The sequence below is a fragment of the Chaetomium fimeti genome, assembly GCF_033439085.1.
Source record: "Chaetomium fimeti strain CBS 168.71 chromosome Unknown B0H64scaffold_7, whole genome shotgun sequence".
NCBI classification, from domain to species: domain Eukaryota; kingdom Fungi; phylum Ascomycota; class Sordariomycetes; order Sordariales; family Chaetomiaceae; genus Chaetomium; species Chaetomium fimeti.
Window position 1 is genome coordinate 237,487 of NW_026944335.1, and position 22,973 is coordinate 260,459.

Sequence of the window (22,973 nt, forward strand, 5' to 3'; positions counted from 1 at the left end):
TTCCCAGGGGTTGGGATGAGGTGGGCGTTGTCACCGATATGGTTGAAGGCGGAACGCCCACCCTAGGTAGGTGGAAGCGGGTGACTTGGTGACCGAGACCGCGATCCCGTCCGGCCTTTCCTACCCACCTCGTCAAGCGGCGTCCTAGTTTGAGGAGGAAGAGGAGTGAGGCTCCGTGTCTGCCTCCGGAGCACTCGGGACTGCTGCTCGAATGGGAAGCGACCCGTCGCCCCAAATAGGACCGTCGCCGCCGTCGTAATCGTGGTCGTCGCCTAGGGGCTGTCCGTACTCAGCCTTGAGGCGGGCTTGGAGGGTAGAAAGGGGGCTGTCCCCTACGACAACGACGGCATGCTTGCTGGTGGGCACATCTTGGATTTCCAGAGTTTCGTAGCCCAGTCCATGGACTCGCATGATGCGAAAGTTCTCAACCAACCACTCTTTGAAGCGGAGGTCGTCGGTTTGGGTTTGGGCGTCGCGGCCCGTGGGTGGCGCTGAGGGCGCTGGTTGGGGGTTGTTGAGCTCTGGGTGTTGGGTGTCGGAAGCGGCGTGGGGTGGCCCGAGAGGAGATGACGGCGGGCTCTCAAGTCGGGGGAGCGGAATGCCCATACGCAAGGCTATGACACATGTCCGGAGGGCTGCCTGCATCTCCTCGAGCGGGTTCTCTTGCCAGGCTTCCCACTCGGCGTGGTACTTTGCTATGATGCGTTCGATGTGGCACTGTCCCCTGCCTGCCGCTTCTTCGTCAAGGAGTCTTTTGATGAAGTCCTCGAGCCGTGTAACCTGATCGTGTGATATACCCAAGTCTTGGACGGCCTGCTGAAGGGCCTCGGGACGTGTCGTTCTCGAATCGTCCCCGGACGAAGCGGCCGTCTCAGCTTCCGGGCGGAACATGGTGGGCTCAAAGTCGTTAATGTAATGAGTTGTCGTGCTTGAGATGACAAGACTGTAACAAACGGAGAGATTGGGGAGAGTATCTGTACTCGTCTAGAAATGTGTTTAATGATATGACGGCCATTGGTGCCATAGAGAAACAAAGCTGGACGTGACTGTCTTTGCAAGTCAATAAAGGGGTATACGCTCAAGACTAAGTATGTACCAGCAACAGAACCTAAGAGAAGGGTAAACAACCCCTTTTCTTGTCTCGTTCTCCGCCGACAATTAGAAGATCTTGCTGAGAACTCTCTGGACATGCTCCGGCTGTTCCTCCTGTTTCCTTTTCTTTGCTAGCGGTATTTGTTTGAACGTCCGTCTCTTGTCCTGCGCCGGCTCGCCATCCGTTTTCCCGGCCGCCGCTTCGCCGCCCGCTTTCTCCTCTCCATCCTCGGTATTCTTCCGTTTGGCGGCTGCTTTCGATTGGATCCCATTGATGACCTTCGCCCTCTCGACGTTGCGGACGAATTCCTTGTTCTCGCGCGTGGTCTTGGCGATTTCGGCGCGCATTCTGCTCGTCCGTTCGGCATTCTCAGCCGATATTTGCTCGGTGAGATGGTGCCTATTACTATCGTTAGCATATTCGATCTATCTGGTAGGGGTAGATTGAACCCACCACTTAAAGCCGTTGAGGTACTTCAGGGCCCACACATCGTCGTGGTACCAGCTCGATTTCTTCCCCCCAATAGTCTGGGCGTTCAACAAGTCGCAAACTTTTTTCGCGTCCTTCTTCTTCACAAACTCGACCCAGCCCTCAGTGAATGACCGCTTCTTGTTGCCCCCGTTGCGTACGCGTCTGGTGTGCTCGGTCGGGTCTTCGGGGGTGAGGAAGATCCTGTTGATTTTGCCGTATGGTTCGAGGAGTGAACGTAGTTTTGCGGGCTTCATAAAGGGCGGAATCCTTGACAGATAAACTACCCCAGACTTCTTGATCGCAGCCTCCGACGCAATAAGGTTCTTCTTTGCGAGCGGTTTCGACACCCCGGGCAACTCTGCTGGCAAGTCCGATTTGCCGCCCAAAGGGCCCTCTTCTGTAATTTCGTCGTCGCCGCGTGCGTCTCCAGAGTCTGCGGTGTGCTCTCTCAGACTAGGCTCCTCATCCTCGCCGTGTCCCTCCTCTTGGTCGCTAACGTCTTCGGCGTCGCTCTCGTCATCGTCGACTCTCCTCCGCTTCGCGCTGCGCCCGCCCTTCTGGAAATCTTCTTCGGAGTCGTACCCATGACCTGCGTCATCGTCGCTATCCCCGGCGTCAAGAAATTGGTTACGTTTGTCGGCCGACATGGTGTGTTGGTGGGAAAGGGCAGATTGGGGGGAGATCGGTTGAGAGCTGCCATGAGCCTGCCTGTCAATGGGAATTCAAAAAAATTCCGGGGCGCGAAGCGAAAGGTCAATGCACCATTCCGAGAAACCTCAGATGGACGACGGGACAAGTGGATACATGGGAGGTGGCTGGTCTACGTGTAGAATATACTAATATACCTAACTTTAATTCCGTCCGATCCATATACATATATAGGCATAAACTAAGTTTCAAATCGGAGTGATTGATTATTATACACAAGACAGCAGAGTTCTCTCGCGCATGGCAAGTATCCTACAAGTACCCGCCCTTGCCGCTGCAGGCCGGCTTTCCTTATCTTATCGCTGCCGGATCCAAGGATCCCAACGGAGGAGGGGCAGAGGGGCAGCTTGGGAACCTGGAAGGAACGAGATGGGGAGCGCTGCTCTTCTATTCTCTCCTCCGAGTACTGAAATTCTTCACCCTCAACCTGTACTAGAGCGAGCCCCAAAGAGCTTGAAAATTGAACGAACCCAAATCCACCCGCTCCACCCTCCAACATGTCTGTCGAAACGATCACGACCATCTCCCCGACGACCAACGAGCCGATCTTGACGCGCAACGGCATCTCCCCGCAAGAACTGGAACAGCTTCCCGAAGTCGCCACCCAGGCTTTCGACTCGTGGCGGAAGACTTCGCTGCAGGAACGCCGGGATATCATTAAGAAGGCACTGGACATACTTGACAAGAAAAAGGATGAGTTGGGCACGGAGCTTACTGTCCAGATGGGCCGCCCCATCGCTTACACAGCAGGGGAGGTTACGACAGCGTTGAAGAGGGCCGAGTATCTTCTCAAGATCAGCGACGACGTGCTCCAGGATACCCCGGGTGAGGCTGAGAAGGGCTTCAAGAGGTTCATCCGCAAGGTTCCCGTGGGACCCGTCCTCATCATCTTCGCTTGGAACGTAGGTGCTAGGTGCTAATGGGGGACGGCGCACAATAAACAATGGACCAAGTGCTGACAAGTTACTATCAGTATCCGTACCTAATCCTCGTCAATTCCCTGATTCCGGCGCTCCTCAGCGGCAACTCGGTCATCCTTAAGCCGTCTCCGCAGACGCCAACCATCGTCGAGCAGGTCGCCAAGGCCTTCACCGAGGCTGGCCTGCCCAACGGCGTGCTCCAATACTTTCACTCCGGCTCACCTACGATCATCGAGTCGATTGTGAGGCACCCCAAAGTTGCTCTGGTTTGCTTCACTGGTTCCGTGGCTGGTGGCTTGGCTGTTCAGGGTGCAGCATCAGACCGCATCGTCAACGTTGGCCTAGAGCTGGGAGGCAAGGACCCGGCATACGTCCGTGAAGATGTCGATATTGCATGGGCAGCTGGGGAGATCGTCGACGGTGCAGTGTTCAACTCGGGCCAGAGCTGCTGCTCGATAGAGCGCGTGTACGTCGCCGAGAAGATCCACGACGAATTCGTCTCCGCGGTCCAGGACGTCCTGAAAGGTTACAGGCTCGGCGATCCCCTAGACAAAGACACACATCTTGGACCAGTCGTTTCGAAGAAGTCCCAGGAGGCCATCGAACGGCATGTCAAGGACGCATTGGATAAAGGCGCCGTCAACGCCACCCCCGCAAATGAGACGTTCAGCAAGCTCCCAGAGAGAGGGAACTTTGTCGTCCCGACGCTGCTGACAAATGTCACTCATGACATGAAAGTCATGAAGGACGAGACCTTCGGTCCTATCATCCCGGTCATGAAGGTGAAGACCGACGACGAGGCCGTGAAACTGATGAACGACAGCGAGTTTGGCCTGACAGCCAGCATCTGGACAAAAGATACTGACAAGGGTTATGAGCTGTGCGATGGGGTCGAAGCCGGTACCGTCTTCGTTAATCGTTGCGATTTCCCGAGTCCTGTGAGTCAACGACCGTTCCCGTATTGGTGGTGACACCGCTGACAGACATGCAGGACCTGGCCTGGACGGGATGGAAGAACTCCGGAAAGGGCGTCACGTTGAGCAAATTTGGTTTTGATCAATTTGTCAAGCTGAAGAGCTATCACTTGAAGGACTATCCCAAATAGTGAATCTAGGCTAGCGGCGGCCTGCGCGTTGACGCAGGGAGACTTCCGGCAAGGGATATCGCCAATCGCACGCGACAAGTTTTAGACTAATAACGCAGACAGCCAATTCCAATTGTTTGAGGCACGTGAGGTTTTCGAAGTGTCTTGCACAAGACTTCGACGATTGAGACACATTCCATGGTTATGGTAAAGGGGGGGCGGAAACGGGTTGGGCCACGCCGGGATTCGCTTCCACCGGCCACTCACATTCCAACCTTCTCACCCTCCACCGTCGCTCTCATAGGGAGTCTGATCCAACGGTATGGAACTGGCGATCTGATGCGGCGGTAATATTCTTTGACATTTTCCGTCCTCCCTCGGCTATGCGCCCCCAGCCTTTTCTTTGTCCGGACCCGTCGTTGGCGGGTCATCTGTGCCAAAGCTTCTTACAAAAGGGAACCTTCTGCGAGACAGGATTTTGGTCAATGGGCTCATCGAACTTCTCTGCCGCTCCTTTGTTTCCTTAACCGTCGTTTCTCGTAATCCGGTCCACTCTCGTTCGACTACCTCGGTGCTGTCCCGTTCGTTCCAGCCAGCCGGCGTCGTCTTCCAACCATTGCCGCTCCTTCGTCCCGTCGAGTCTCTCCTGACATCCTCAATTCGCTTGTCTCATCTGTTTCCGTCTGTGTGGTGTACCGCCAGCTTATACCTTTTCTCGATATATTTCTCGGAATCCTCTCCTATCTCCCGTCCAGCTTGTACCATTCAACCTAATTTACCACACCCTTTCATCACTATGGTAAACATGACCGTCTACTCCGAAGTCAAGAGACTCTACTCGTCTTTACAAGAGATGGTTGGCCTACGTCGCAGGAAGCGCCAACTTCAAATCGTACGTCCTTCCCACCCCGCTTCACACTCACTCAACCCATCCTAACCAACCCTCCAGTCCGAACCTTCGACTTCAAAAGAGAAGCCACCATCATCCCCGGCCTAACCGAAGACGAGTACGCCCCCCCCCCCCCTTTCCTTCGCAGTAACACCCTCACAACCAAACCCCCAACCTAACCGCCCACCCCCTAGAATCTCAGTCCTCCGCGAAAAAGCAGCCGCCTCCCGCCTCGGCATCGCCCACGCCGACGCCTACACCGACACCCTCCTGCCCCTCCCCGCCCACCACCACCCACTCCGCTCGCGCGCCAGCGGGCCCCTCTCCCTCTCCCCCTCGATGGCGCCGACGGGTCCGCCGCGCCTGTCCATCCCCATCCCTATCCCCGGTGGTAATCCCTCGCGCCAGGGGTCTGGGTCTTCGTCGCTAAGGAGTAGTAGCACCGTTGGTACGGGCCCCGGTGCGTTGGGGGGGATGTTGGGTGTTGCTGGTGGTGGTGGTGGGGGTGGGGCGGAGCGGATGTCGGTGTCGATGAATGATTTGGATCTGTTGCTGTTTGGGAACCCGTCGGGGGTTTCGCATGTCGGGGCAGCGCCGGCGGCGCCGGAGTTGGTGATGCCGCCCCTTGGGCCGGTGGTGTCGTCGGTTGCGGGGTCGGCGATGACGGTGTCGCCGTTGGAGTTGGATGATGGTGTGACGGGGGGTGTGGATTGGGGGATGGAGTTTGAGTTTCAGATGGGCAGTCCGGTTAGTCCGCTGTCGCCGGCTTCGAGGGGGAAGAGGGGTGTGTGAGGGTTGTGAAGGGTGGGCTGGAATGGTTCGTTGGTTTATGTCGTTTGCGGGGTGAGGTGGGAGGATGTTTCGTTATGTTGGTTAAGTTGTTGGTTTATGGCCGAGGGGGGGTTGGATAATGTACTGGGAACCAAAAAGCGTTGGGTTTAATGAAAGGTTTGTGGACGGAGGGGAGGGTCGTATGAGCAGGTCGGAGCTTATGCTGTTGCTGAGTGCAGGCATTTGGCTTGGTAACTTAATTCCAAAAACATCATCATCAACAGTACTAGAGAAAATAGAGCGTTGGCTGGAATGTATTGGGTCTATTCCAAAACCTTTTCCGCTTACCTAGTTGTCTGTCGGGTATGATAATGCTCCTATAGTCTGTATATATAGAGAACTTGAAGCTCCTTTTCTATCACCCTCCACCACACCCACCATGAGCTACTGAATCCACAGCTTGAACTCGCTTGGGTCTTCCATCCTGGCACCCTCTGTCTCTCCTTTAACCTTCATCAGCCGGACCTGGATCTCGTGAGCCCTGCTCCACTCCCGCAAGAACCCCTTCACCCTCTTCTCCGTCGCCTCATCATCCCGCATGACCACCGCCGCCGCATCGTACCCGCCCGCCCCAGGCACCACACTCCCCAACACCCCCTCCACCCCCTCCAACGCATCCAGCAACTCCTCCTGGCTGTCCGGCTCGATCGCAGCACCGCAGTCCCTCCCCATCGTCCGCATCAGCTCCCTAAACGGCTTCATCACCCGCCCGATCTCCCCAACCCTACCCGCGGCCATCACCTCGGCCAACTCATCCACCTTGCCCTGCAACCGCTCATACACCGCCGCGGCAGCCTCGGGATTCGCATCCCGCCACGCGTGCACCTTCTTCACCATACTGACAGTCTGCGTCCCACAATCGACATCACACATCCGAATGGCCACGCCCGCCGGCAGGCCGACCCCCTCCTTCCTAACCTCACAATCCCACCCGTCCCCATCGACCAACCCCACCAACGCCGCCGCGAAACCGGCCTCCCCGGGCGCCGGCAGCGCGGCCAACAGGGCCGGGCTGAAGCGGCGGTAGACGCTGGAGCCGTAGACGGCGCTGGCGACGTCGAAGCCGCTGCCGACCTTGCCCTGCGCGGCGCAGTGCGCCACCTGCGCCAGGTTGTGCAGCGCGCGGCGGCCGGCGGGCGTGGCTAGGTCGAAGAGGGCGGGGGGCAGGTAATGCGCGAGCAGGGAGGCGGTTAGCGATGTCACGATCGCTGCGGACGAGCCGAGGCCCGTCTTGTGCGCGTCGCGCAGGGTCGTGCCGAAATGTCGGAAGCGGGGGCGCGGCGGCGGGGCGGTTTTGGTGGTGGTGGTGGTTGTGGAGGTGGTTGCGGCGAGGGAGGTGTCGCCCTGTTTCTCAGATGTGCTAGGGGGGATGGGGTCGTCCGCCGAGGAGCTGGAGGAGGGTCGGTCGGTGGTGTTGGTGTTGGTGGCGGTGGTGGTGGTGGGCTGCTTGGGCTTGGAGTAGTAGTCATTGTCGGCGAGGACGAGGAGGGAGGCGGGCTCGAAGCCCTGTGAGGCGCGGGTCTTGTCCACTTGGGAAATGTAGCTGAGGACGTAGCTGAGTGTAGTCTCTACAAAGTGGTTTGGCTCGACCGGAATGCCCCTGCGAAGTGTGAGTGGGAGTGCGACACTGGGAAAAGGTTGAGGGGACACCAACGACTGCAGCTGAGTAACCTTGATACCACCGCCGTTTTCGACGAGGTGATAGCCATATTTCCACGTAGCATTGAGAAATTGTGGACTCTGCACAACAATCTCTCTGAGATGGACGCCGGCGCTGGTGTGTATCTCCTGGGCGAGGACGTGGATGCGGGCACTCAGGCCAAAGACGAGGCCGGTGTGTTTCCGGTCCAGGACAATGTAGCCGCCGGCCAGAAGCACCTTTCCAGGCGCCGAGACAACAACGGTCCGGTCTTCTGAGCTACTAGAGCTGGTAGCCATATTTTCAATTGGGGATGGGAATGTGGCGAGAGTTTCGAAATTTAGGAAATAAACAATGGATGGGGAATATAGAAAGATAAGAAAAGAAAAAGAAGAAATCGGAGGAAAGGGGCCACGGCCGAGAACAAGCAGCTTAACACCAAAAGTTGAGAACGGCTGTTCTTGGATTCAACTCGCCGTGCTCAACGTAGCTGCAACCCGACTTGCTCTTCTCTTTTTGACCTCCGGATTTGTGCCATGAAGCTTCTCTTGCCCAACCCTTGAGCGAGGGGTAAATTGGCCGTTTGCGGGGCGGGGACTTGTGGAAATGCGGGGCTCTTAGACAACGCCGGCCGCCATGACAGCTCTGGTCCATTTTTACATGAGGCAGAGAGCTGAACGGGCTGAAGGTACGAAGTACTTCGTAGATTTGCATTGACAGCCCGACTTTGTCTGCCTCCTTACTCAGCGGAGCTTGAAGAAGGCGAAGTCACAGGCAACGCAAATGCGGGAATGCGCCATGCGCCCGCCCTGTTTTCGAAACATCTTTCCGAGATTTCAAGAGGCCGGCCAAGTGCGTCTTCATCAGGCTCTCTCGACTTGATACTTCGTACTTCGTACTTCCTACTTCATACTCGTAAAGCTTTGCAAGGGCGGAAGTGCATCGCGTGCTGAACCTCGAAGCGAGTCCAAGTCTCACTCACTGTCGCGCTTGGGCCAGCGGCTGGCTCCTGGGTATGTTGTCCGGGCCAGCGGGAAAAGCCGGTCTACCGTTGATCGACCGAGGGCGCGGGCGGGCTGGGGGATGGTGTGGGGTCGGATCCGAGGCTCGCGGCGCCGGGCCGGTGGATGCCCGCCCTGGTCGTTAAACCCGGCTGCGACGTCAAGCCGACTCGTCACGACAAATTCTCGTCGGCTCAGGCACATGTGACCTCCCCAAGGCACCCCACCATCCTTCCTCTTCAGGCCGGGCGATCTGATAATGAAGTCGCATGATGACCAGGGGCTTTCCCACCGGAAAATCGAGGTCATCTGCGTGGCATACTTTTCCTGCCTGGAGTGTATGGGGAGAAGAAAGCAACCTCGCACCCAAAGACGTTTGACCACCCAGGACGATCCACCGACCCCCGCCACGGAACAACACACCGTTCGCTATCGCTGAAAACTACACAGTATGTCTGTAATATGTACGTGTGGTTAGTTTAGGATAGCGGTCTGTATGTAGTGTTGTATGTATGTATGTCGTCTGAAATCCTTGTCATGCTCAATCGGGGATGGTTAAGCTCCACCTCGAGTCGTTCGTGGGCTCGAACGAGCGGGAATGACAAACTTCGAGTTTCGCTGTGCTTCCTTTTCATGCTTTTGGTGTTCGAGAATTTTCTCATTTCCCAGGTGACAACCCCTGTCGATTTGGGGTGTGGCAGGCACCCAGGCACCCATTTCCCAGCCGGTCGGTGACGACTTCATTTGCTCCGCAATTTGCGGTCGGGGTTCATCAAGTGCGAGTTCCGAACGCTCGGTCTGTTAACTGGGCGTAAAATCCGGGGCTTGAAAAAGTACTTTTTAGGTATTTTTGAGTACTCAAGGGACTTTTGAGACGCTAGAGCGCTAACAGTTTAGCAGCTCGGGCGCTGGCAGACCCCGGTTGCCCCAGGCGGGAACCGCAATGCCGACCCCACACCATCCTCCACGCCCATTGTGTCCGGTTTCTCTTCGTTTTTTGACGTGGCCCGGAGGTGGCCCCGCTCAGCCCGCCTCCGAGGCATCCGCCACGGCAGCTTCATTCGTCATCCCCTGGGAATCCAGGTGTGGAAGGATGCCGTTGCCATGAGGCAGAGACGGGGTTGTGAAATGCCCTGCAGCAAGACACCCATTCTCGATCGGCAAGGGCCTGTCCCGGCCCGCCATCTGTCCATTCTTTGGGAGGGGAACTCAAGAGTGATACTTTGTAACGAGGCCGTTAACGTTGGCCGTTGTTTGGAGGCAGAATAAGGCTAGGAAAAAAACAGACATTGAATCGCGGACTTCGTCCCAACTCTGTGTCCATCGTTGGGCAATGATAATAACATCGGCGGGGAGTGGCAGTGAGTGGCTTCCTGCAACACTTTGAAGAAAAGCAAGAAACTGTGTTGAAAACCCAGCAACCACGAGCTTCCCTGCGTGTTAATCAAAGCTGGAGCCGCAGGCCGCCTTCTGACTAAGGGCCTTCCGAGTCCACCCGCCATTGAACGGGAAGAAAAAGTTTCGCGAATACATGCCCCACAAACCCGTTTTAGCTCCGGGCCCAGGAAACAGATGAGGTGCGTAATATTTGACAGCCACACTCCCACCCACACGCCCTCGCTCCCTTGCCCTCACTATTCCAAAACCTCAAACTTTTCAATCACCATTAGCGCGTTTGTTTGACGGCCTTGTCGTCAAATGAACCTGCAACTACGCATCACTCAATCTCCCCTTGTAAGTCTTGATTCGTGCCTCATCATCCGTTTTCTCCAATTCCACTTCTCCATGCTCGAGTCGCGTGTCCCGCACTGCCTCGTTCCGTGGGAGTGCCAAATTGAACCGACGGACCACTGCACGCACGAACTTCGACAGCATCATTTGAGCCCCTACTGACAATTTTCTTCCGATTAGAACCCTTTTCACCCAGGTGTTTCCTAAATGCCCTCCGTTTACTCGTCGGTTTTCCAGAGCTTTATCCGACAAGGATTTACAAAGTCTTTCACCCACGGCTACGCCCAATCGGTCGTCGCTGCCACACATCCCCATGTTCTAAACGCGCAGAACCGGCCGTCGTTTGCGCGGCGCCGCAATGCCGCGCCCGTCGGCCGTCTCGCCAGCCTCGGGCTCCAGTCCGCCTTTCACACTGCCAGCCTTCCAGCTGCGAGCTCGCTAGAGCAGCGCGCTGAGAAGGCCGGAAACCATGGTGGACTCGATGCTTATTTCGAGCAGCTGCAAAAGTCGGATGACGGCGCCGAGGTTGACCAGGAGTGGGTCCAGTTTCAGTTCCCGAAGCCCATCGAGTGGAAGCCGACGACAGCTTCCGTCCTCGTTGGCTCCGATGCCAAGACCCTCGCCCTCGATGCCGAGCAATCTGCCAGCCACGATGATGTCTCGAAAACCCCGGCCGTCCCGCCAGAGGCCGAGGCAGCGCTGGCCCACATCGACGCCGCCATCGAGCGAGAGATCGAGGCCCGCAGAGAGCTGGAGGAGCTCGAGGAAAAGGTCGAATCTCTCCGCGCGACTTCACCGGCATTGGCAGAGCAGCTGGCCGAAGAAATTCGGTCGCGGACTGCCTCTCCAGTCTCTAGCATTCAGACTCGTGCCAGCGTGTCTCGCACCCTGACGCCTCCGATCGACCCCCAGTCTCGGACTTACGCCGACCATCTGGCCAGTCTTTCCGGGACTGGACGATATGCTGAGATCCCAGCCGTCTTCGAGGCCATGCTGGTTGGTGGTGTCCGCCCCATCGCATCAGCGTACAATGCCCTGCTCATGGCTGCCATCCACCTCCCCTCGGAGAAATGGGAGATCATCACCAAGGCGCTAGACGTTTACGCAGACATGCTGCGCCGAAATGTCTCCCTCGATAGCGATACGTATGACATCCTCGTTGGCCTCCTCGCGTCGCGCTCCCTTGAGATTGCTTCGCTCAAGCAGGCCCTCGAGGACAAGAGGCTGCGTTTCGGTGGCATGGACGAACCTGGCAAGTTTATGTTTGCATCGCATGAACTGGAACACGCTATCCTGGTCGAGGATGACCGCCTGGACCTGGCCATGAAGCTGTTCACGTCCTCGGTCACGGCGAACAAGGCGGCGTATTCGTCCGAAACATACCACCAGCTGATCTCGGCCTGCGCCCAAACCGGCCGGACTTCTGACATGCTCCGGCTGTTCGAGCACATGGAGTCCAGCCGGACCGTCCCGTTTGCGGCCACCTTCCCTGCCATGATTTCCGCCTTTGCCACCACCGGGGACCTCGTCAGTGCTGTCGAGTGCTACAACGAGTACCGCAATTTGGCCATGGGGAACGACAAGGGTGAGCAAACCTTGAATGACCGCCTCGATGCCCAGGTCTACGCGGCTGTCATTAGAGCGTACATCGTTGCGGACAAGGTTGAAGGTGCCATGAAATTCTATGAGAAGATTGTACAAGAGTACAATGCCAAGACTGCCGACATCAAGGACGCCATCGTTGCTGGCGGCTTTGTCAAGGGCTATATTGACCTGGGCATCCACAAGGGAGCCCTTCACTGGGCCCAGCAGATCGAGAGCGAGGCCAGAAGCTCGGCCATGGACGACCTCGCAACGGCTGCTGCTGACCGCGGCGACAAGCAGACCGCCGTGGCTGCTTTCGCTAACCTGGCCCCAGCTAACGCCTCCTCCTCGGCAGTCGCCCTGCTTGCCATGAGCGTTCGTCAAGGCGATGTCGCAGCCGCTGCTCGGTACTGGGATGTTCTTTGCAACCCCGAGGTCAAGCCGACTTCGTCGTTCATTGAGCCCACAGCCATGTACGCGGTTGCCATGATTGGCTCTGGCCACGTTGTCGAGGGCCTCACCCAGGCCGAGTACATGTTCCAACGGATCCGCGACCACAACTCGCAGCTGGCCGACGAGATTGAGGAAGGCGCCGAATTCATCACGACGTTCATGACGCTCCGGGGCATTCTCGATCCTCGGACCAACCCCGGCACCGCCCCTGACGTTCCCCAGTCTTTCCCGGCCTCACCGTATCCCCAGACGCCTGTGGTCCCTCACCAAGAAGACAACGCATTCGACCCGTACGCTCACAACACCGACGTCAAGGGATCCTTCGCCATCACACAGGAGTTGGAAGGTGCTTTTGGCCGCAAGTCGAAGCTGAATGAGGCGCTCTCCCGCTTTCGGAACGTGCGCCGTGCCGGTCGCCATCCTCGCTACATCGTGTACGCAAAGTTGATCTCGGCCGCCGGCAAGGAGGAGAAGTTCGACCTGTGCCAGGAGATTCTCGCCATGGCGCGCAGCGATGTTCCACTGCTCCCCCAATTCCCCGTGGTTCGTTACGGGTGGTCTTCGATTCTGGATGCCATGGTCGGCGCTTGTCTCACCCAGGGCCACAGGTCCCTGGCTGAAGACTACCATCAGGAGTTGCTGGCCATGGGCGCCACGCCCTCGGCCAACACCTACGGTCTCTACATCACCACGCTGCGGGATTCTGGCAAAACTGTTGACGAGGCTTCCGAGGCCGTCAAGATCTTCATCCGCGCCAAGACGGAAGGTGTTGAGCCAACCTCGTTTCTGTACAACGCGCTGATTGGCAAGCTCGGTAAGGCACGCCGCATCGATGACTGCCTCTTCTACTTCGCTGAGATGCGGGCGCTGGGAATCAAGCCGACTTCGGTCACGTATGGCACCATTGTCAACGCGCTCTGCCGTGTCAGCGATGAGAAGTTCGCCGAGGAGCTGTTTGACGAGATGGAGGCCATGCCGAACTACAAGGCACGGCCGGCGCCGTACAACAGCATGATGCAGTTCTTCCTGACGACCAAGCGGGACAAGGCCAAGGTTCTGGAGTATTACGAGCGCATGAACGCCAAGGGCATCGCCCCCACCGCCCACACTTTCAAGCTCCTCGTCGACACCCACGCCACCCTGGAGCCCGTCGACATGAAGGCTGCCGAGGCTGTGCTCGACATGATCCGTGCTTCCGGCCAGCGCCCCGAGGCCGTCCACTACGCTTCGCTCATTCACGCCCGTGGCTGCATCCTCCACGACATGGAGGGTGCTCGCCGTGTGTTTGACACCGTCATGAAGGACCGCACTGTGCCCGCACACCCCTGCCTCTACCAGGCCCTGTTCGAGGCCATGGTCGCCAATCACCAGGTCAGCGCAACCGAGCCCGTGCTCGCCGACATGCGGGCCAGGCGCATCGAGCTAACGCCCTACGTCGCCAACACCCTCATCCACGGCTGGGCCGCCGAGGACCGTATCGTCAAGGCCAAGGAGATCTACACGGCTCTCGGTCTATCCAAGCGTGAGCCCAGCACGTACGAGGCCATGACAAGGGCCTTCCTGTCCGTCCAGGAGCGCGAGGGCGCCAAGGTCGTCGTTAGTGAGATGCTCACCCGTGGTTACCCGAGCGCCGTGGTCAACAAGGTGCTGGAGCTACTAGGTGGCCCGCATACCGCCGAGGCTGGTGTTGCCGCTTAAGCTTCGTTCGGCCGCTTTTCTTTCTTATTTTCTTTCCTTTCCTTATTTTCGTTTGTCCGGCCTGTTTCCCACGTTTCAGCCTAGCCCGCTTTGTTTTTTGGATGATACCCCCTGTGCGACACGAAACTGGCGGTTGGGCTGTATTGGGATGAGTTAATCGAGGGGGGAGGGAATCAAAGATAAAATCAAGGGTCAATCATCACTGGGAAGGACTGGGCAGCAAAACGGGGGAATGCGTCGGGGCAGCTTTTCCTCTTTCTCCTTGTGTCTGTTCATATGTCGCGCGGGACGTTAAAAAATGGGGATATCGGTCAGCGGGGCGTTTTATCGGATAGAGTACACCGGGGGCCCCGACTACGTGTGCGTGAGGCTCGGTTTGGGCGGCTTGGGTTTGCTCTTTTTTTCTGGCGGGAGCATGGGACGGGCCTCGGTTGGGATCCGGACGGGCGGGATAGGAACGGATTTTGGGCGAACGGCCCGGGCCTTTGCGTCTGTAAAAGACTACACACATCTCCACTCTGCATAGCAGCGAATTTCTTGGCTATGTATTATACATCTATAAAATAATGATGGATAATGGCCTTGCACAATGGTTGGTTTCGTGGTTGGTGGTCGAGTGATATCGATGTCCTGAGTGATCAACGCCAACATCACTGTTGCTTTGTCAAGTACCAAGTACCGTCCGTTGGTTGCTGCGTCAGTGGCTTGATTGCCACTGGTCCCCCGCTCTAAGGAGGAGAGCATAGTTTGGGGGACTACACGTGCGGCTCAAGGTTGCCCTCCTCGTTCGCCACTGTCCTGGCCCACCCCACTGACTTTTACCCCAGCGACCTGAACCGTCTAGGTGTTAATTCGTACATTAGGTATGTACCTCCGATGGCCATGGGTCGTTGAAACTGGGGTGATTGTGGTCGAGATAGTGCGGGGCTATACTCGGTAACCCAACCCTCGCGCCGGCGCCTCCCTTTCCTTGTTATCAACGACGGAGAATCGGTAGGGATTTGTTTCCATTTATCCTTTGTCCTCATATATAAGGAGCTCGGTGTATAGTAAGGGATTGGCGAGGAATTGAACCTGTGACTGCTAGTAAATAGTCTGTTGTTGAAAATATATCTTCTCCTCTGACATCCTATTCAACTATCTACATTAAAGTATCCCGAAATTTCGCATAAATGTCTCCTTCCCTGTCTATGCTTCGTACGCGAGACCAAGTAGTAACTGCAAATCCTGCGCCGGCGACCAAGCACAGAGAAATAATGAGACCAGCTAGGCAAATAAACACTCGACTTGCCCTAGTCCGCCCGATGGCGAGTGCCAGAATAACACTAGCAGCGAAAATCGCAAAAAAGGCGAACGGTATCAAGGGCCGCAACCATACGGCTGGGAATGCCGAGATGAAGACGGCCACCATAAACAATACGACCCACCACTTCTCCCTCTTGATCCTCTTGATCCAGCCCCATGCGCCCTTTCGAAAGCTGTATCCGCTTGCTGATGATGGCATCTCCATCGCGACTCTGCCGCCGTTCAGCTGTTTGGAGATGTAGCGCTCGAGCTGTCGGTTGGTTAGGCCGTCGGGGGGCTCGCCGATATCCGCAAGTCCGTGGTTGAGGGCCGCGGCCAGCTCGAGCACCGCTTTGAACTTGGCCGGCACTTCGCCCCCGTGCCGTTGTTTCAGATCGAGATGCCCCTTTAACCACATGGTATACATCACCGCGATCCATAGCAGTAGGAGTAATTCGACAATGAATAACTGCAGGAACGAGAAACCCCATTGGTATGTCTGCCACGAGTGGCTGCGGTAAGCGAAGTGCGTGGGCCACACGGGGTGTACTCGGTATTTCACTTACGTTACCAACCCCTTGACAGGTGCCGTTCTTCTCAACGTATTCCACGCTGTAGGCGGTATTGCCAGAAAGCGTCATGAAAGCCCGGTTGGAGCTGACATTATACGGGGTTTGGTTCGTTCGAGGGTCGGTCCAGTTATATCCGTAATAACCACTACCATAGCCAGCGCCCCCGTAGGGAGGTACGTAGAAAGCAGAAATATTAAGAGCCGGCTTTCCGATAGTTTGGTTCATCCACCTAGTCTCAATGTCGTTGAGGTTGCCAGCTTTATCGAGAGCCAGAAAGCCGTATTCCTTGGTATCTAGATCAAGTGAGAGTTAGAATAGTCGCTTCAACCAACCCTTTTATCCTTGACATACATTCTGAGACGGCTGCCAATAAAGAGCACGCTGGTGTATCCACGTCGTCCCCGCAGTAATCGGTAATCCACCCGTCTGGGTCTATCGATGGCTCGTCTTTGCTTCTCGTCAACGAATTGCATAGACGGGACAAAGGGGTACACGGCTTCCGCTGGCTCACCATAATATGTACTAGAACTGTAAACGCAATCGTCATCGCCAGAGCGGCACCCATATGCCCGGCCTCTATGTTCGTATGGGACGAGATAATCTTTGGTGCGGTTGACCCGCTGCCCATCGTGGATGACATAGGCCACTGTAGTGAAACTACCAAAAGATATGAGATTATTCTCGATATCGAGGACAAAGGCCTGGGTAGCCGGCGCATAACCTGTCATAGCGCTGGCGAGGGTAGGCCATGCGATAATAAAAGCCATGGTCGCAACGATGCAGGCCATGGCCAGTTTGGAGCGGAGCGGCCCCCTTGTCGTAAAGTCTCGTGTGATCCGATACGTCGACATCGGGGAGGCGTCGCTTTCAAGAAAGACGGCGAAGAAGGAGCTGTACGTGACAGGACCGGTATGCATGGCGCTTCTGACGTAGGTAGAAAAGGCCTTCCACGAAAAGAAAGCCAAAAAGGCCTGTCCGCCTTTCCCCACGGCCTATTGAGAAGGTGGTAATCAGCCACGGCTTCAGACATGAGGGATTTAGGACCATGGCTTTGGCTGTTTGCTTACCAGATCCCAGATGATGTCGACAACCTTGGCCTGAGTGAAGTCAAGGGGCCCGATTAAAGGAAGGGTAATCTGGAAAAAGCCATCGATCCGCCAGTAGTCAAAGCCTTGGTACACGCTAAACGAGTCGTCCGGTCGACATGCCGAACCATACCATGCGCTACCTGAGAGTCCTGCGAATAGGACCGTGACGAATATCACGGTACCCAACAGGCCCATCGTAAGACAAGAGAAAATAATCCGTAGCAATGCCTGGCGCCACCCGGCGGGCGTCGTGGCTTTGAAGTCGGCGTGGGTATCTCGCCATGCCTGCGCCCACCATTCCGAAACCCGGCCAGCTTGCGACGGAAGAGGGGGTGACGGAGAGCGTGGACTGGAGGATTCTAGGACGAGCGGACCCTTCGAGGCTACCACCGACTCGGATGACGCCGTCATGGCCACCGGCCCGGGGTGTACGGGGCAGCAGGTTGAGTGCAAGTCGTTGCGATAACCCAGGCTAGTAGTATACGTCCCAGCAGGCAGTTCGAGGGTTTGAGCAAGAACTTTGAATGTGGATGAAGTTCTGAAGAGGCCAACCTGAAAGATGGTGGTAAACAAGAAAATGAGGATATTTTACGAAGTCGGCGGCTCTCGGCGCCGCGCACGAACGACCACCTCACCAACCCCTGAGATAGATCCCTGACATAGATCTGCAGGCTCCCGGCTGGCGTTCGCCTGTGGCACAACCGTGCAGGAGGATGACGTGAGGCGTAACACAAGCGGGTTCAGCCACAGCCAGTCAAGCGAAATAACTTTCCGGGAATTGGCGCATTTGCCATCCGCTCCTCTTTAACCGCGGTGGGAAAGTGGCTGGGTAGTATGCAAAGAGACTGTCTGACAGTCCGAGACACCTCCACTATCCGAATCCTTTTCCGACGGCAAAGCAGACCACGGGCCGTAGAATTGGGGGGCATTAGGTACAGAGTTTCCGCAGGGTGCCCATTTCTATAGTCTGGAAATATGGGATGACATTACCGCATAGCAGGCTGATATTTGTATAGGTAGGTGGTGAGCTGTGAGACTATGTCCTAGAACGCAAGGTTAGGTACCTACCCTTTCGTGGGCACACAATCCCTATCGCCATTCCTTCTTTCATACCGCACTATATTTAGACTCTTAGAGGACGTCATATCGCTGCTTTCTTGCGCGTACTACGTCTCCCTTAATTCCCTAAAGGTTGAAGCAATATTGACTTACACCAAGCGAGTACCTTGCATGCTCGTTAGGTACCTACCTACCTAGGTATTTTTGTCTGCGTCCGACATACGCCTCCTAATCGCGTCACACCGCGCAAAAGCCCGGATCGTCAACCGAGATGCCCAGCCTTCTCAATGCCACTGTCACCGACCTGACAAGGGCACTGAGCGATGGTCGAGTATCGTCAGTTGCTCTTACAGCCGCCTACCTAGCGAGGATCGCCGAGGCCAACGGCTACTTTCATGCCGTAATCGAGACAAACCCGGATGCGATGTCTATTGCCAAAGCACTGGACGACGAACAGCGCACAAAGGGCCGTCGTGGGTACGTTTGTCGATCTTCTCCATGCGGGATGTGGACTAGGTAACGACTACGGTAACACTCTGACCCTTTTATCCTTCATCTATTTGCACAGGCCACTCCACGGCATTCCCATTCTCGTAAAGGACATCGCTACAACCCTGGACAAGATGGAGACAACATCGGGCTCGACCGTCCTACTCGGCACGCGGTGCTCGCAGGAGGCCAGGCTCGTCCAGAGGCTCCGCGACGCCGGAGCTGTGATACTCGGCAAGACAAACATGTCGGAATGGGGAGCGTTCCGGACCATATCGGGCGGCGGCGGCTGGAGTGCTCGTGGCGGTCTTACACTCGGCGCCTTTTGTCCGAATATGAAAGCGAATGGCAGCAGCAGTGGTTCCGCTGTTGCCACTGCCCTTGGGCTTGCAGCCGCTTGTGTTGGTTCCGAGGTACACTCTTTCTTTCGCCTCCTTCGCTCTCCTCTCTTCTCGTTCTCCGTCGTATTCTCCTCTACTTCTCACTGACAGGACGAACCAGACCGACGGGAGCATCATCTCCCCCGCGAGCAGAAACGGAGTGGTGGGCTTCAAGCCAACGCTCGGTCTAGTATCCTCGGATGGACTCGTGCCGCTGGCGCTCAAGCAGGACGTGCCCGGCCCCATTACTCGCACAGTTGTCGACACAGCCTATATGCTCGACGCCCTTGCTGAGGAACACCCAAGCCGTGAAGGCGTCTCGTATGTCTCAGCATTATCCGGAACGGATCTATCGGGACTGAGAATTGGAGTCCCATCTTCCAGCCTTCTCCAACCAAGCGATGCACCGATGGAGGCATTCCACGAAGCGCTGCGGTTACTGGAATCTTCTGGAGCGACTGTCGTCCATGCTGCAAACTACGCCGGCTCGGACGAGTTTAACAATATGTCCAAAGAGAGACAGCTCCTGATCCTCGCTGGGTCTTTTCAAACCGACATCAAACAATACCTTGGCAACCTAAAGACCAACCCCCATGCCCTTAAGAACCTCGGAGACATCATTCGACTCACCAAGCAGGATACAAGGGAAGAATACCCCGAGCGTGGCATCGACCTCTTTGAGTTGGCATACTCCGTGGACATGGCCGGCGCCGATTTTCAGGCTGCTCTCAAACAGAACGAGTATTTCGCAGTGGACGGCGGCATTCCCGGCACTCTGAAGGCCAATCGGTTAGATCTCATTGTGGCCCCAGCCATGTACGGGCCGACCGTCTCGTTTGCCGCGCGTGCTGGTGTGCCGGTAGTTGTAGTCCCTCTCGGCAAATACCCGGAGGGTACGGACGTCAAGTACTTTAAGAGCGAGCCTGACACGCTTGTTGACGTTGCGCCCGGGATTTCGTAAGTGAGTCCCTTGCCCTGTTCTTGGGCGGATGCATGAGGCGAGCGCTAACGAACTTCAACGCCTTGTAGCTTTGGTATCACATTCACGGGCAACCGTTACTCGGAAAGGACGCTGCTGCGTGCCGCATATGCTTTCGAGCAGCTGACAAATGTGCGGGATACGCTGGAGATATACAACCCCCCGAAGGCGGACCTGTCTGATTTTGGCTTGATGTGGGATCCTCTCAGGGGTTCCGAGGTCTAGTTATTTGTGGTTGGCAAACTCTAACCCGGGAGTTGTGGCCAAGTTACCTAATAACCTCTGGCCCTACTTAGCTTAGATTCATTCGGAATCCATGCCACCGGCTCTTACCGGCTTGAATAGCATACGGTGGTGTACCTAACCGCCCTCCAAGTTTACTCCATCGGCAGACCCTCGCCCCCCAATTCTACCCCTGAGCACATCCCAAAGACCAGTTCTGCCAACATGCCAACCCCCACAACCCGGTAAAGCCTACCAGCCATCAACCCCATCCCATCTAATCACACCCATCACGGCGACCTCCGCACCTGCACCTTCACAAACCCCTCCTCCCCACCCCCCACCCCCGAGAGTCGCACTTCCGGCGGTATACCCGACGCCCCAGGCCTCAAAACCCCCCCCGGCAAAGTCGGCGTAGACGGAAGCTGCTGTTCCCCCCTTTCCCTCTCCGTGCTACTCCCACCACTCCCACCACTCCCACCACTCCCACCACTCCCACTCCCACTCCCATCACCACCACCACTCCGACTACTACTCCGCCGCGTGCCCCTCCCACCACCATTCAACCTCGGCGACGCGGGCGGCTGGAGGTGCGTAGATGATGATGGTGCTGGTGGCGGTGGCGGGGCGAGATACCGGGGGTGGTGGAGCGGGGTGGTGGGGAGGAAGGTGCTGTTGGTGTGGCGGGTGACGAAGGTGGCGGGGATGGAGAGGACGGAGGAGGAGTCTGCGTCGGAGGAGGAGTTGGAGGAGGGGGCGTGGGTAGTGCTGCTGCTGGTGCCGATGGTGATGTGTGGGAGGGGTTTTGTTGTGGTGGTGGTGGTGTCCGGGCCGTGGGAATGGCGCAGTTGGTTGAGCCATTGGGAGAGGCGGGTTGTGGGGGGCATGACTTTTGTGGTGGTGGTGTTGGTGTCTGTGGTGGGGGATGGTGGTGGTTCTTTCGCCGTGGGTGGATTTTCTATCTCCTGTTTGTTGGGATTTGGAGGGGGTGGTGTTGTTGGTGGTGTGTGGTTGAGCAAGCCCTCGAAACCCAAGTCTTTATCGGCTCCTCGCCTTCGTCTACGAAGTACGAACAGGACCGAGGCAATGACGAGGAGAAGGAATGCTGCCAGAATTACGAGCATTAGATACTGTTTCTCAACAAATAGCACGGACAAGTACATGTAAGGGGTCCATACCGAGGGAACCAAGGACGATCCCTGCTATTTGCCCAGGACGCAGCCTGCTCTCGTTGGTTAGAGCTTGAGTTGGTGGTGTGCTTGATGGAGATGTGGTAGCATATCCAGCTTCGTCGTAGAGTTAGCTCATGCCATGGATGGACGAGTAACTTGAGTATAAAACGGGGGCTAATACCTCTATTTGTTGATGACGGCGGACTGCTTTCGGTATGTGCCGTAGCAGGACTGCTTTGGGTCGTGATACTGGTGCTTGGCGTTACGATGCTGGTGGTTAGGCTTACTATGTCGGTAGTCGTTCCGGCACTGATGGTGGTTTCGCTTGTCGTGATACTAGTACTGGTGGTCGGGCTTGTGCTTGTGCCTGTGCTTGTGCTTGTGCTTGTGGTAGTTTCAGAACTAGTAGTGCTTTCGCTTGTCGTAATGCTAGTTTCTAAGGTAGAGGGAGCTGGACTTTGAGAAACGGTTTGAGTCTCAACTTGGGAGGAAGTCTCTGATACCGGCACTGGTATTGAAGACGGCGAAGTTGACTGGGGAATTTCTAGGGAGCTGCTAGTAGTGGTCGGTGGATTTGACGTCTCGCTCGGGGGCGGCGGTTGGATTATGGATGAACTTGGGGTGACAACCTCCGAAGTTGGTGCTGGGTTGGGAAATTTGTCCGGGTCTCCTTTCCCTTTGCCCCTTCCTTTACCAAGTCCTGGGCGATCATCATCGTCTTCCAGTTCATCGCCATCGTCTTCAGAAACGGTCTTGCCGTCCTCCGCGTTGACTTTTATCGGGGATGATATAAACCGGGCTGAGATTCTACGCCGCGACCGGCGCCTTGTGGCTTGCATCTTGGGTAATTGCGAACACTTCCGCTTCCATCTAGGAGTAGCGCGAGGATTGGTAGGATGGGCGGCCCCTTTGAAAGCCAACGGGCAAGGACTAGAGATAGATTTTAGGCGGGAAGCATCACGGCAGTTGACCACACGATTTGCCGGTCAGTTCTGCTCCGCGTCGTGAAATCAAGACTTCCACCGAAAGTTGAATGAGCGGTATCAGATTGACCAGGGGGGGTGAGGGGAACAAGGGTTTCAACTTGGCGGAGCCGTGGAGCTAAGAACTGCAAGACGGAGATGAAACCCCAAACGAAACGGAACGCGAAAACGAACTTTACTCTTTCCGCTAGTACACTGCCTCAAAATCCCAAACTATTTAATTGATTGGGTGCGCGAGCGGAGTGTTTGAAGAACGTGTGGGATTCAAAGTCGGTCCCCCACGATTAAAAGTGTCCCAGGTGGTGATGGTGTGGCACTTACGCTATGACATCTATAAGTGACTTTCGGTGTTCTTTTTCGGCCGCTGGCTCGTTAGAGAGGGGAAAACGCTACGCCTTGGGATGCTGTTTGATATCGGGGCGGTGGCAGTATGGTATGTGCGTGGTCCCGATTTGTTTCCTGATAAGTACAGCTTTTTGTAGCCACTGAGGATGCTCCAACATCACCAAGTACCTACCTAGAAAGCGATGAACCCAAAGATACCTAGACACGTATTGAGTGTCCCGATAAACAAAGTCACTGAAGCGGGTTGTGGGGACCACAGTCACGAATAGGGGAAGTAGGTCCTCCCTTATGTAGTTGT

At 56.3% G+C, this 22,973-nt stretch overlaps 9 protein-coding genes across 9 annotated transcripts; 4 read left to right on the top strand and 5 right to left on the bottom strand.

Moving 5' to 3' along the window:
* Positions 1-144: 144 nt before the first annotated feature.
* Positions 145-891, bottom strand: B0H64DRAFT_434941 (uncharacterized protein; the record flags this gene model as incomplete). Its single annotated transcript, XM_062806112.1, has 1 exon — positions 145-891. The coding sequence occupies one exon, from the start codon at positions 889-891 to the stop codon at positions 145-147; it is 747 nt and encodes a 248-aa protein (XP_062655628.1).
* A 72-nt stretch (positions 892-963) lies between these two features.
* B0H64DRAFT_434942 (Pre-rRNA-processing protein ESF2) lies at positions 964-2,373 on the bottom strand. Its single transcript, XM_062806113.1, has 2 exons — positions 1,547-2,373; positions 964-1,492 (listed from the first exon to the last, which is right to left on the bottom strand). The coding sequence occupies exons 1-2, from the start codon at positions 2,209-2,211 to the stop codon at positions 1,159-1,161; spliced, it is 999 nt and encodes a 332-aa protein (XP_062655629.1). The 5' UTR covers positions 2,212-2,373; the 3' UTR covers positions 964-1,158.
* Positions 2,374-2,617: 244 nt separating this feature from the next.
* B0H64DRAFT_346686 (Aldehyde/histidinol dehydrogenase) lies at positions 2,618-4,420 on the top strand. The gene is made up of 3 exons (XM_062801343.1): positions 2,618-3,174; positions 3,246-4,130; positions 4,184-4,420. Exons 1-3 carry the CDS (start codon positions 2,770-2,772, stop codon positions 4,295-4,297), a joined length of 1,404 nt encoding a protein of 467 aa, XP_062655630.1. The 5' UTR covers positions 2,618-2,769; the 3' UTR covers positions 4,298-4,420.
* A 652-nt stretch (positions 4,421-5,072) lies between these two features.
* Positions 5,073-6,241, top strand: B0H64DRAFT_466641 (uncharacterized protein; the record flags this gene model as incomplete). The annotated part of the gene is made up of 3 exons (XM_062807697.1): positions 5,073-5,172; positions 5,226-5,283; positions 5,360-6,241. 3 exons carry the CDS (start codon positions 5,073-5,075, stop codon positions 5,955-5,957), a joined length of 756 nt encoding a protein of 251 aa, XP_062655631.1. The 3' UTR covers positions 5,958-6,241.
* Positions 6,238-8,307, bottom strand: B0H64DRAFT_364776 (ribosomal protein S5 domain 2-type protein). Its single transcript, XM_062801849.1, has 2 exons — positions 7,651-8,307; positions 6,238-7,596 (listed from the first exon to the last, which is right to left on the bottom strand). The coding sequence occupies exons 1-2, from the start codon at positions 7,932-7,934 to the stop codon at positions 6,381-6,383; spliced, it is 1,500 nt and encodes a 499-aa protein (XP_062655632.1). The 5' UTR covers positions 7,935-8,307; the 3' UTR covers positions 6,238-6,380.
* A 1,937-nt stretch (positions 8,308-10,244) lies between these two features.
* Positions 10,245-14,102, top strand: B0H64DRAFT_426328 (uncharacterized protein; the record flags this gene model as incomplete). The annotated part of the gene is made up of 2 exons (XM_062805729.1): positions 10,245-10,370; positions 10,605-14,102. Exons 1-2 carry the CDS (start codon positions 10,335-10,337, stop codon positions 14,100-14,102), a joined length of 3,534 nt encoding a protein of 1,177 aa, XP_062655633.1. The 5' UTR covers positions 10,245-10,334.
* Positions 14,103-15,217: 1,115 nt separating this feature from the next.
* On the bottom strand, positions 15,218-17,731 carry B0H64DRAFT_346694 (uncharacterized protein). Its single transcript, XM_062801344.1, has 5 exons — positions 17,026-17,731; positions 16,470-16,950; positions 16,310-16,405; positions 15,953-16,251; positions 15,218-15,885 (listed from the first exon to the last, which is right to left on the bottom strand). The coding sequence occupies exons 1-5, from the start codon at positions 17,455-17,457 to the stop codon at positions 15,244-15,246; spliced, it is 1,950 nt and encodes a 649-aa protein (XP_062655634.1). The 5' UTR covers positions 17,458-17,731; the 3' UTR covers positions 15,218-15,243.
* A 445-nt stretch (positions 17,732-18,176) lies between these two features.
* Positions 18,177-20,589, top strand: B0H64DRAFT_346698 (amidase signature domain-containing protein). Its single transcript, XM_062801345.1, has 4 exons — positions 18,177-18,582; positions 18,674-19,007; positions 19,096-19,931; positions 20,004-20,589. The coding sequence occupies exons 1-4, from the start codon at positions 18,377-18,379 to the stop codon at positions 20,176-20,178; spliced, it is 1,551 nt and encodes a 516-aa protein (XP_062655635.1). The 5' UTR covers positions 18,177-18,376; the 3' UTR covers positions 20,179-20,589.
* On the bottom strand, positions 20,466-22,401 carry B0H64DRAFT_477318 (uncharacterized protein; the record flags this gene model as incomplete). Its single annotated transcript, XM_062808194.1, has 3 exons — positions 21,529-22,401; positions 21,354-21,461; positions 20,466-21,280 (listed from the first exon to the last, which is right to left on the bottom strand). The coding sequence occupies exons 1-3, from the start codon at positions 22,184-22,186 to the stop codon at positions 20,466-20,468; spliced, it is 1,581 nt and encodes a 526-aa protein (XP_062655636.1). The 5' UTR covers positions 22,187-22,401.
* Positions 22,402-22,973: the final 572 nt, after the last annotated feature.

Coding starts and splice junctions, on each gene's coding strand:
- B0H64DRAFT_346686 (XM_062801343.1), top strand. CDS start 2,770: ATGTCTGTCGAAACGATCACGACCATCTCCCCGACGACCAACGAGCCG. Junction 3,175..3,245: donor TCATCATCTTCGCTTGGAAC/GTAGGTGCTAGG, acceptor AGTTACTATCAG/TATCCGTACCTAATCCTCGT. Junction 4,131..4,183: donor GTTGCGATTTCCCGAGTCCT/GTGAGTCAACGA, acceptor ACAGACATGCAG/GACCTGGCCTGGACGGGATG.
- B0H64DRAFT_346694 (XM_062801344.1), bottom strand. CDS start 17,457: ATGACGGCGTCATCCGAGTCGGTGGTAGCCTCGAAGGGTCCGCTCGTC. Junction 16,951..17,025: donor TCGACATCATCTGGGATCTG/GTAAGCAAACAG, acceptor CCTTCTCAATAG/GCCGTGGGGAAAGGCGGACA. Junction 16,252..16,309: donor ATTGGCAGCCGTCTCAGAAT/GTATGTCAAGGA, acceptor CACTTGATCTAG/ATACCAAGGAATACGGCTTT.
- B0H64DRAFT_364776 (XM_062801849.1), bottom strand. CDS start 7,934: ATGGCTACCAGCTCTAGTAGCTCAGAAGACCGGACCGTTGTTGTCTCG. Junction 7,597..7,650: donor AAGGTTACTCAGCTGCAGTC/GTTGGTGTCCCC, acceptor CACACTTCGCAG/GGGCATTCCGGTCGAGCCAA.
- B0H64DRAFT_434942 (XM_062806113.1), bottom strand. CDS start 2,211: ATGTCGGCCGACAAACGTAACCAATTTCTTGACGCCGGGGATAGCGAC. Junction 1,493..1,546: donor TACCTCAACGGCTTTAAGTG/GTGGGTTCAATC, acceptor CGATAGTAATAG/GCACCATCTCACCGAGCAAA.
- B0H64DRAFT_346698 (XM_062801345.1), top strand. CDS start 18,377: ATGCCCAGCCTTCTCAATGCCACTGTCACCGACCTGACAAGGGCACTG. Junction 18,583..18,673: donor CGCACAAAGGGCCGTCGTGG/GTACGTTTGTCG, acceptor CTATTTGCACAG/GCCACTCCACGGCATTCCCA. Junction 19,932..20,003: donor GACGTTGCGCCCGGGATTTC/GTAAGTGAGTCC, acceptor AACGCCTTGTAG/CTTTGGTATCACATTCACGG.